Below are 12,452 nucleotides of genomic sequence, written 5' to 3'. Positions count from 1 at the left end.
CGTGGCAACACACAAGTGTTTCAAGCTTTGGAAGGTGATATAAAGTACTGGGACAATTGGATACCCATACATAAAAAGTAACACAGAAAAACAATCCTTAATGACTTAATTGTGAAAAGCAAAACTTCAAAAACTTTAGAACAAAATATGTTTACTATATTAGGGTAGGAAGTGATTTCTTAATCCAGGCACAAATGCACAATGCAAAAGAAAAAATATAAAATTTGACTACTTGAAAAAGAAAATATTTGTATGAAACAGACACCATAAGGAAAGGGGAAAGACAAGTCATGGACTGGAAGATGTACGTGCTGTGCACATAATCAATAAAGGTTTAGTATACAGAATATAGAAAAGTCCTGCACTCTAATAATAAAAAGACCAAAAACTCAGTACAAAGTAAAGGCATCAGGCTCGAATAGACAAGTCATAGGAGAAGAAATTGGTGTGACCAATAATCAAAAGAAAAGATGCTCAATCAAATTAAAGAAAAATTCAGTTTAACATCCTTTGTCTTCGAGCAAGTGTAAAGTCTGACAATTTCAAGTGTAGGGAAAAAAGGGAAAAATTAATATGATCATTTGGAGAACAATTACTCATATCTAGGAAAGGTGAAAATTCTTACACCCTTAGCTGACTCAGCAATTCCACTTCTTGATTGAACCCTAGAGAAACTCTAACACGTGTTCCAGAAAACACTCAAAGGAAGTACATTGTCATACAGAAAACTTAAAAATGGAGAAGGGATTTGTGATGTTTTCTTATTGTTTAATTATGCAAAACAGTTAAAAAGAATGTATTCACATGAAATGCTTTTGAAAAATAATAGTGTAACAGAGAACAGCAATTTTCTGGAAGATATATGATGTATCGCAAAATGTATGAAAATTTTAACATACAAAATAATATATGCATGGGTATAAAAGTATGAATCCTGAATGGGAGTACACTATCCATTCTAGAATAGCAATTTTCTCTGAGATGAGAGTGGGAAAAATAGATTTTGGATGGAATCAGAGAGAGTTTCAAGTGTGTCTGTCTTATTTATTTCCTTAAGAAGTTTGGAGCAACTATGACCTAATGTTCCATTTGTTAAATCTAGATGAAGAGTTTTTTGTTATGTTATTATATTTGCCTTTCTAATTTTTAACAACATTATCATAAAAAGTTAAATTTAACATAAAGATTTCACAGGTTTGGTGATCACTGGTTCCAGAGTGTGACCATGAGCCACAAGTCCATTTTTACTAAAGATAGGAGATAATATTGTTTGTGAACAGGTGGGAAAAACCAGAAGTTAACACTGGGAAGAGCAATCTTGGGCCGTATATCAAGCTAAGAGAGAAAAGTACAATGGAAAAAAGAATCAGGGTAGTGGAAGCACAATACCGAGTGGACGCAAGTAGGTTTTGTTTTTAGCACTATTTTGCTAATGTTATTTAATTGTACATTGCTACCCTGTCCAACCCATTTATTTTGTGTACACCTGCTCTTTGACCCAATGGTGATCTCCAGCCTCTTAAGCTTTATATGGCATCTCAGATAGCTAGCCCACTTCCAGCACTTTCATCTCTCACCAGGGTGCACCCCATGATCGTGCATTCTTCCAACAAAACCTCAACCCTAAGACAATATGTCTGCTTTCATTTCCTTCTTCCTGTGTAGCCAAGGAAGTGAAGAAGTCACACAAATGTGGGGCTAGAATTTATAATGCTCAATTCCATTTGGACCCTCAGTATGTTTTAGCAAGCATCCCTTTCCCCATTATCCACGGCAGTCCACCCGAACATTTGCCATTCTCCACAAACCCACCATGCATCCTAATCAACACTCTCCCAGAAACCTATCACATCCCTCTTCACTGAGAACCTTAAACCCATAAGGAAGTATTCTCTCAATATTTGACCCTGCGTATCATTTCCATATATCTACTTCCATCCTGTTCTTTTACCCAGACTTGGAAAAAGAGCACCCATGCATCCAATATGTCCACATCCTTATTCTCTTCTGTTTCCTCAGCAATATAACTCCACCATTCTTTCAGTTGCAGTATTTTCTCTCTCCAATACCTACCTCAACACCAGCTCCTTCCCATTAAATGGTAAACATACTGTAGTCTCTTTACTCATTCAATGAATGATCCTCAATCCTGTAATTCTTTTTACCCACCACTCCATTTCTTATCAATGTTCTTTCTTTCTTAGGCAGGCTTCTTTATAGATATGTCTGCTTACTGGACCCCAAAGTGTATTTATAATATGGAAATGTGTTTGTGTGTATTCTTTAAATCACTCACTGTATACCCATCACCTAACAGATGAAGTCCAAATCCATTTCATGGAGAAAACACAAGTACAAAGAATTCACAAAATGGAGGAGAATGTCAGGCATAAATGTATTATATATCTGTCTTAGGAGAACAGGATACAGAGGGAAGATCAGTCTGGAAAAGAAGTTTGGGTTTATATGTGGAGGATTGTGAAGCAATGCAAGAACTTTGTTCTGTCTTCCTTAGTAAATAAGAATCAGTATGGTGGATGTGGGTTGTACTAACTCATCCTAGTAATAGACATATGTAATCTTTTGTTTAACGTAAATATAAATATTTGGACATTTTAGGGGCATTAGCTTGCATGCCCCTTTAATGGCCATGTGTCCTTGAAGCTTCTTATCTGGGCTATGCGCCAACACTCATCATGATAGCAGTACTGGGCTTGGCCGACCCAGCTGCTTTCTCATAGGATAATTGGCACCAAGGCCCTCAAGGTCTCAAGGAGGGAGGGGGGGCTCTGGTCCTCGGAATGCAGGTCATACAGGGATGACCCCCCTTGACAAGTATGCAGTCTATGTTCCTCTGCCTACGTAAGCACACTTCTCTCAGGGGGCAGTAGCAGCATAAAAATCTATGTCCAGCTGGCTACCATGGGATGCTCTCCCTGTAAGTAAGCTCCAATAAACCTATATGTATCATTTTCAGTCTCCAGGTTGTTTCTTTGGGCTCTCGGCACGATACCCCACTGCCCTAGCCCAGCTGGGGTTGTGGCCTTACAGACACTTAAATAAAGTGACTGATCAATAGGGCAACATTTTGGAGTGACAATCTGGTACATCCCAAACATATGGCAATAAAATAAAAGAGTTAAAAAATGTAAGAAAAGTAGCACCAGAAAAGGATAAAAGGTTGGTATAATCACTACAGGAACTAAAGAAATAGGAAACACAAGAAGGCAGTTTGTGAGCACAGGGACTTGAGGATGGCGATCCATACTACGAGAGGGTGGCGTTATCATGGGGAGAGAGGATTTCTGTAGAAACCCTGGAGAAAGAGGTGAAAGAAACTTGCACTCCCAGTAAGAGGAGCAGGAGGTGCAGCATGGTGAATGCTAGAGGCAGCGTGAGAGCCTTGAGTTCACTGGGAAGACACCAGGAGTCCAGGCAATGCTGACCACTAAAACACTTTCCCTGGGAAGTGTTTGTGTTCTGAGAATTCCAGCACATGAGAATGACAGTGTGGAGGACAAGTTTTCAGGGATGAATGAGGCCAAATGCCTTCGCTTAGCATCAAGGAAAGCAGACAATACCAAAAAAATGTCCTGTAAGTGCTTTGAGTCTCCCTGATACTTCAGTCCACCAGTGCTCTGACAATGAAATAACAGCATTTTCTGAAAGGGCCTGTTAGCATGAACCACTGAATGTGAGAGTACAAAGTGGATTTGTAGCTCCTCTCTAAGGCAGTGGGCTGTGTGAATGCCTACACACACACACACACACACACACACACACACACACAACATATAACACACTAAACTGCAAGAGTTAGGGAGAACTCTGGCTTGAAAACACCAAATCAGAACTACCGCTTCCTGATCCTCTTCTCAAGGACAAGAACCCAAGGATAACCATTTTTCTGAAGGAGAGAGTTCCTTCTCTCTCTCTCTACTTGATTTTAAGAACTCAGATTCTGGATTCAGGCTGAAGTGTGAGCTCTAGTTTTGCCCCTATCTCTCTGTGTGACTTTAGGCAATTCAATTAACCATTTTTTTCATCTGATAAAATTGTTACCAGCTCTTAGTTAATATCAGCCCTGATATTGGTTCCCCTACAGTAACCCCAGCGTATATGGATTAAAACTAAAAGCACACATTTCCAGCTCCCTGGTTCTTTAGTTACACTCATATGTAAATGCTTGTTTCTTTAACCTCTGACTCCTTGAGCTATAGAGCCAAATAGAAGTTACAGATTGTTGAAGTCCAGATGACCTAACGCTGGGCTTCCAGTAAAGTTGTGGCTAGTCACAGGACCTTGATGTTTTTACTGAGAACCTATTGTCCAGAGAATATCAAAAAACTGAAGCTTCCCAGGCCCAACTCCTTGGCTTCCTGACGTCAGAGTCTACCTTCCACCATGGAGATAAACAGCCAAGGATACTTATCTGAGAAATCCTTTGTCTCCTCTGCTGGAAACAGAACCAGACATTGGCTGATGGGAAAATGCTGACCAAGAAGTCTATGGTTCCTCTCCTCTACCTGAAACCCCGAATAAAAACCCCTACCAATTTCTTAATGGGGAGCAAGAAACTTTTGGGGCACTGGCCCTTTGCTTTGCTCCCTTTGCCTGGCAAAGTAAAGCCTTTCCTTTTTCTCCCAAGACTCCATTCTCATTATTTGGATTGGCGTAGGAATCAGAGACCAAACTTTTGGTAACAAAATGAAGAAATAATTCTACTAATCTCTTGGGAGTTTTGTGGAGGTCAAAGGAAATAATGCAGGTAGCACAGTTATTGGCTATTTATCCCTTGATGTCAATGTCATAAAGACTCTTTTCTCCAGCATCCGCAATTCCTACCTGGCGAGTTAGCTAAGATGCTTTCAAAAAGGGTCCTGGTCCTGTAGCCTTCACTCCTCCTCCACAAATGGCAAGTTTATAGCCAGCTGGTCAAGACCTGTTAATGCTCCTTTTGCAGGGCAGGCATGCTGGAGAAAGTTCCAGGAATAAGTCCGGGAGAATGACCCTCCTGTCACTGTTTCTGAGGCAGAGGAGACAGGACTGGGATGGTTTATAAAGAGAAGCCCTCAGTTTCCCAACCATGGAGCAGAAGAGGCAGAAGCGTCTGTCCTGGGTGGGGCATGAAGTTGAGGAATCTAATTTCCTCCTCAAGGAAGTAGAACATGTTATAGAGAAAACTGTGAATTATTCAGCAGGTTCTAAAGTCCTGAAGCATGACTCTCCCTTGACCCAATTCAGGTCAAAGTCAGAGCTATTGTTGAGACCTGTTGACATACTCCTATAGCTGTGCCCTGAGGGGACAGAGTGATTCTCAAGAGTAGTAGTCCCTAGAGTTCTTTTTTGGAAGAAAGGATGGGCAAGAGGGTTTCCGAGAGAGTATGTCTGTGGGGCCCAAGTCCTGGGATGGTCCATTTTAGTCTCTTTGTTGGGATGTGGACCCCTCTACTCTCCTGTTCAGCACAAACTTGCAACAACTCCTTGGGTTGCAAGGACTGTGCTACAGCTCAGCTCCTTCATTCTTCCAGGCTATGCTAAAGCCTTTCTGGCGTTAAGTGTGACAAAGGAAAAGAATTATATTTTGTCTTTCCTCTAGCATTTGACTTGGGCAGCATTTGACTTATGATGGGAGTTGTACTTTCTTTATCCACCACATTGATGGCAGGTCTTGTACTTTTCCAGATTCTTAGAGAAGAAAAGTGCCTTGATGTTATCTAGTCCACTTCATCTTTGTGTCACATTTGTAACAGCCCTGATTAATGGCCATTATCCTATGACTGTAGCAATGAGGTCACTTCCTTTCTGTGGAGGACCATGGTGAAGACTGTGATCTCTGGCTGGGTGTCAATCCAGGCTCTACCTCTTACTGCTGTAACTTGCCTCAGAAAATTATTTAACAGACTTACCTATCTCTAAAATAGGAGTAATAATAATAATAACAACATCATTCATAAACTTATTATGAGGATTGAATGAATTAATATGGAAAAAGTCCTTAAAACTGAGCCTAGAACACAATTAGCACTTAGCAAATGTTAATTGTTATTTTATTAAATTCTACTCATGTCGTCGTTTGACAACTGTCCCAAATCTCTTATCAGAGGCTACACAAGGTAGTTATTGAAACAGCATTTGTTTAATTACAATATCCTTTATACGCGTTTCAGGTTATACATCCTATCTGTTCTGTTACTTGCTCTGTGATCTTATAATGCTCCAGTGTCCAGGACATGGGCTCTCAGACACGGATAAGGTGACATCCCTTGATAATATTTGCTTAGTAATCACATTTTGTTCTTGGTGTAGTTCTCACAATCTCTTATCATATCCAAGTTTTATTTACCGAATACCATTAGAGACAAGGAATTTTACAATGATATATAAGAAAGCTTTGAAGAAAATGATGCCTTAACATTCAAACATTTGCAAATATTTTCTGTGGAAAGTGACTACAGCTTTCTTAATGTATCAAAGGAATCTCTGACCTTCTCCTCCCTCCCAAAGAGGAAAACTTCTGGTTGGTGAAAGGGGCTAAGTTTAATAGTCTCTTGGCAAATTCTAGGCTTAGTTAAATCCCACCTCTGTTAAAGACATTTTTTAAAAGTCTACGAAATATATTTTCAGAGTAAGAGAAAGGGAGTAACACCTTAAGTACTTGGAAGAAAAACTTATACTTGAAAGCAATTTAAGAAAAATTTTTTAGAAATGTTAACTTTTTCGTGTTACTAAGATATCAAAAAAAGGAGACAGTATAAATGAAAACAAATTTAGATGAAAATGAAATTGACTTTGAAATACCAGACAGAAATGCATAAAGAGCAGAAACTATTTTAATTGACATTTTAGATAGAATTGACGTCAGAAAAATAAATTCATAAGAAAAGTAAGAGGAAAAAAATTATCTCATAGAAAAGAAGCCCAAAAATTCTATCAGCAGATATCTCAGCAAAGAACTTGCAGGCCAGGAAAGAAGGGGATGATATATTCAAAGTGCTGAAAGAAACTGCTGACCAAGAATACCTTACCCAGTAAAGCTGTCCTTTGGAAAGGAATGTGAGATAAAGACTTCCCCTAACAAACAGAAGCTGAGAGAGTCTATCACCACTAGACCTGCTTTGCAAGAAATGCTGAAAGAAGTTCTTCAAGCTGAAATGAAAGGTCACTAATTAGTAACATAAAAACATGAAAATACACAACATACTAGTAAAGATAAGCATATTGTTAGATTCAGAAAACTCTAATTGTATGTGGTGGTATGGTGACCACTTAAGATAGTTAAAGAACAAGAGTATTAAGAACAGCTATAGGTAAAACAATTGGTTAGTGGATACGTAATATAAAAAGAGGTAAATTGTGACGTCAAAAACATAAAGGGGAGGAGTAAAAGAGTAAAATTTTTGTATGTGATTTAAGTTAGTTTTTTTATCAACAAAAAATAGACAGTTATATTTATAAGCTGTCTTGTGTAAGCCTTATGGTAACCACAAAGTAAAAGTTTACTGTAGATTCACAAAAGATAAAGAGAAGGGAATAAAACCATACCAGAATGGAAAATCATCAGTTGACAAAAGAAGGCAGCAAGGAGGAAGAAAGGAACAAGAGACCTACAAAACATCTAGGAAACAATCAGTAAGACGGCATTAGTAAGTCCTTACCTATCAAAATTACTCTAAATGTAAATGGGTTGCATTCTCCAATCTAAAGAAATACAGTGGCTTAATGGGCAAAAAAACAAGATCCAACTATATGCTGCCTACAGAGATTCACTTTAGTTTAAGGACATGCACAGGTTCAAAGTAAAGAGATAGAAAGGATAATCCATGTGAGTGGAAAGCAAAAGAGCGTAGAGGTAGCTATACTTATACAGAAGAATAGACTTGAAACCAAAAATGGTAACAAGACCCAATGTCACTATATAATTACAAGGAAGTTAATTCATTAAGAAGACATAACAATCATAAATAAATACACACTCAACATTGGAGCACCTAAATATATAAATCAAATACCAATAGATCTGAAAGGAGGAATAGACAACAATGCAATAATAGTAAGGAATTTCAATACCCCACTTTCAACAATGGATGGATCAACCAGAAAGTCACCAAAGAAGGTTTGGACTTGAAACATACTTTAAATCAAGTAGACATAATAGAAATACACAGACCATTCCATCCAACTGCAGCAGAATACACATTATTCTCAATGCACATGGAAAATTCTCCAGGATAGATCATGTGATTGGTCACAAAACAAGTCTTAGAAAATTTTAAAAGATTGAAATCATACCAAGTATCTTTTATGACCACAATGGTATAAAACTAGAATTGAATACCAAGAGAAAAGCTGGAAAGTTCACAAATACATGGAAAGTAAATAACACACTTCTGAACACCTGATGGATCCAATAAGAAATAAAAAAGAAGTGTAAAATATATTTGAAACAAATAAAAATGGAAATGTAACACATCAAAACCTAAGGGATGTTGCAAAAGCAGTTCAAAGTGAGAAATTTATAGCAATAAACACCTACATTAAGAAAAAATAAAGATATCAAATAATAACCTAACTTTACTCCTCATGAAACTGATAAAGGACAACAAACTAAGCTCAAAGTTAATAGAGGAAGGAAATAACAAAGATCAGAGCAGAAGTAAATAGAAACTAAAACAAAAAAACAAAGAAAATAACAATGAAAGTAAGAGTCACTTCTTGAAAAGATCAACAATAAAGCTAGGGACAAAAAGGAAAAAGAAATGAAAATTATTTTAATAGCATAGTTAATTTAACCCAATATTCCAAATTACTATTATTTTAACATGCAATCAGAATTTTAAGAGAGTATTGAGATATTTTATAATATTTAAAATCCAGAGTGTAATTTACACTTACAATACATTTCAACTTGGACTAGCACATTTCAAGAGTTCTATAGCCACACATGGCTAGAGGCTAAATACTTGGAGTAGCTATAGGTTCAGATCCTGGCACTGATTGAACAAAGACAAAAGCCCCTATATTTGGGTTTTTGTGACTCATGGGCAGTGGCCATTAGCCTAGCCATGTGATCAGGCAGTATGATGTTGGAAACCTGGCTTACTAAATGGATGCCCATATGGGGCACAGAACTATGGAAATCACTGTAGGAATTTGAGGGGCACATTAAAGTAAGACATGTTGATGTCCATTGGAACTCCTTTCCAGGTTTGAAAGGTGATTGGAATTACAAGCAGATATCCCCATGTCCTCACCTGAGACAATCACTTGGATCCATGAAATGAGTGGACTTGTGGTATTGCAGCAATGCAGAAATGGGCTGAATCTGGACCTATTCCTCTTGCACCTCCTAAAGCACTAAATGCCAGAAAGAACTGTTCTGTCTGCAAGCAAGAGACAGAGACCACATATGGCCACGTGGCAAATTCTCTGGGGGGGAAAACCCTGATCATACCTGGCAAGTGGGACTGATGCTGGTAGCCCTTGGGGGCTACAAATGGGTCTTGACAGGAATAGGCACTGACTCTAGACTAGGCTTTGCTTATCTGGTGGTAGACGCAAATGCTGAGTGCTATAAAAGAACTGGAAGAGAAGCTATCACACCATTTTGGATGGCTAACAATTATTTCTTCAGACAAGGAACTGACTTTGCAGCCCATAATGTCCAACAATGGGGAGAGAGAGAGCGCCTCCTCAGAGTACCAGTTTGAGAGAGAAATGGAATGGGCAATTCAAACATTGGTCATCTAAAATGGAGGGAGATAAAGGCATAAAAGGATGGCGTACAGGCCCTCATGAGTGTGTGCTCATACCCAATATGAAGATGAATGAGGCTAAAGGAGTGTCCCCACTGGATAGGTTTCTGTTTTTCCAGTGGCTCTGGGGAACAGGAGGTGGGGAAGGATGTTGTTATGACTGCAATTCTTGTCAAAGGAGGAGTACAGTTATAATGACTCTACTTTTCTTTCTTTCCCACATTGCCTTGATTTTTCCCCCTACTTGATGCAGTGGTCACAGGACCAGTGATGCAGCTACAAGGCCTGGAGACAGGGATAATTCCTATGCAAGAAACTGTAACTATGCTTTTGAATCTTAAGTCAGAATTCCTAAGGCCTGATAGGGTGGATTGTACTTTGATCTCATCTGGCAAAGTTAATTGCCTAGTGGTCAGTACAGCTCATTTGTTCTGTACCTATGCAACCTTACCTTATCTGAATAGAAGTGGACTGAGGGGGTGATATTGAACCTGAAGTGAGTTCGCTCACCCATTGCACAGCAAGCCAATCTCTGACACTGGGGGTAGTGAAAGAAAGTAGGAATTTTATTATTGCACAGCACTGAGCAAGGAGAGAGGGCAGCTAAGGCTGAAATCTCAAACTCCCTGAAAAGCTAAAAGGAATGGTTTTTATTTAGGGTTTTAGGTAGGGGCTTTCCCACCAGCCCATCTTTGGCCTTGAGACTACTTGCAGAGAGGAGGGAGCGTGTGACCTTGCTGGTCAGCAGCTTCCCCACCAGCTGGTATCTCTTTGCGGGGAGGAGATAATGGATCCAGGTGCTTGTCCTTGGAGGTGTCTGTCTCCATGGATGATAGTGGATTCTGGAGCCAGGAAGCCAGGGAGCAAGCAGGGAATGAGTGTTTTGGTTTTAACCCCATATATGCTGGGTTTAATGTAGGGAAACTGATATCAGGGTTGGTATCAGGGAAGGGAATATTAGACTAGTATAGCTGCCTATAGTCTCGACTAGCACAGTGGCTTAACCTAATGTCCCTTCCAAAGGTGGAAAAGTTAGAGTCTAAGGGAGACGGGGAATATTGGCTGAGGGAAACAGAATGAATAAATGAAGTAAAGGAAATCCACTATTACATTAACACCTTGAAAGTGGCTGTGGCCTCTCCAAAATGTCATCAAAAGATGATATTGCCTCTTTGCTCAATTATACGAGATGCCTGAAAGGGTGAAGCCATATATTGCTGACACCACTTATGCTTTTGGATCTGACAAGAATGAATGGAAGCCTGCAGAACTGAGTGGTCTTACCCTGTGAGATCAAAGGTTGTTTATTGGAGAGGGAGGACATTTGGGCTGGATTTTCAAGTGCATTCTAATTGGTGACCGAAATCTACACAGTATGAGGCTATGAGGAGATTCCCCTGTGGAAGAGCTTTCCCAGGGCAGCCTTCATGTCCCGATTTCTCAGACTATAAATGAAAGGATTTAACATTGGGGTCACTGCCATGTACATCACAGTTATCAGTGCATCCTTTAGGCTGTAACTAGTCAGAGGGCGGAAATACATTCCCATGACTGTCCCGTAATACAAAGAAACAACTGTGAGGTGAGAACCACAGGTAGAGAAGGCTTTCAGCACACCCTTGGTGGATGGAACCCGTAAGACTGTGGAAAAGACTCGAACATAGGAGATGATGATGCATAGTAATGGCATGGAGAAAACACCAACCCCTACATACATCATCTTCAAATTGAAGTAGATGTCAGTACAGGATAGCTTGAGCAAAAAAGCCATGTCACAGTAGAAGTTGGCCACTTCCTGGTGTCCACAGAAGGATAGCTTAGCTGTGAGCAGGGTTTGGGGGAGGGCATTGGCATTTCCAACCACCCAAGACCCAACAACTAGTAGGGCACAACACCATGGGTTCATAATTGTTGTGTAATGAAGCGGGCGGCTAATGGCCACCGCACGATCATATGCCATTGCTGCCAAGATATAGCTATCTGTGTTACCCAACGCAATCATAAAATACATCTGTGTTAGGCATCCTCCAAAGGAGATGACTTTGGTGCCCAAAATATGGTTGGCCAGCATCTTAGGGAGTGTTACAGAGGAGAAGAAGATGTCAACAAAGGAGAGGTTGGCAAGGAAAAAATACATGGGATTGTGAAGACGAATGTCAGAATGAATGGCCAAGATGATGACCAAGTTACCAATCAATGTGATGGGATAAATTAACAGGAAGAGGATGAAGAAGAAATCTTCCTGTTCTTGATGACCGCTAACTCCCAAGAGGATGAAATCCATGTTAGAAGACTGGTTGTCTTCTTTCATGGACATTTCTGCTGAAAAGCAAAGAGGAAACCAGAATTATTAGTGAAGTGCTGTGTGTAATGATCTTCCTAAACCACCACTTGTGACTCCTGTGGTGGCTGTGTCTATACTTGGATTTACTAAATCCAGAGATACCCAAGATAATTGAATATCCAGAGATACATTGGGGGAAAAATCCCTGTTGGCCAGTGGGACTAGTTGACAACCAGCCCTGGGCACTCATGTCTAAGAAGAGAGCAATCTTAAATCACAGGTGTCCATCTTCTCCAATCCCAGCACAATCACCCTAACTTTTAGAATTTAATCATTTAACAAATAATTAAAGATCATATTCAACATGGTAGAAACTTTGTTAGGTGATGTGGAAAAATACAGTTTATTCATTC

General features: G+C 39.6%; 1 protein-coding gene across 1 annotated transcript; it reads right to left on the bottom strand.

Annotated features, from left to right (window-relative positions):
- Positions 1–11,136: 11,136 nt before the first annotated feature.
- Positions 11,137–12,072, bottom strand: LOC124247860 (olfactory receptor 1A1-like). Its single transcript, XM_046677640.1, has one exon. It carries the CDS (start codon positions 12,070–12,072, stop codon positions 11,137–11,139), a length of 936 nt encoding a protein of 311 aa, XP_046533596.1.
- Positions 12,073–12,452: the final 380 nt, after the last annotated feature.

The sequence above is a fragment of the Equus quagga genome, chromosome 11 (genome assembly GCF_021613505.1).
Source record: "Equus quagga isolate Etosha38 chromosome 11, UCLA_HA_Equagga_1.0, whole genome shotgun sequence".
Taxonomy (NCBI): Eukaryota; Metazoa; Chordata; class Mammalia; order Perissodactyla; family Equidae; genus Equus; species Equus quagga.
This window is presented reverse-complemented; position numbering and strand designations above follow the sequence as displayed.

What these genes read in the sequence shown, in the direction of transcription:
- LOC124247860 (XM_046677640.1), bottom strand. Translation starts at nt 12,072, where the DNA reads ATGTCCATGAAAGAAGACAACCAGTCTTCTAACATGGATTTCATCCTC.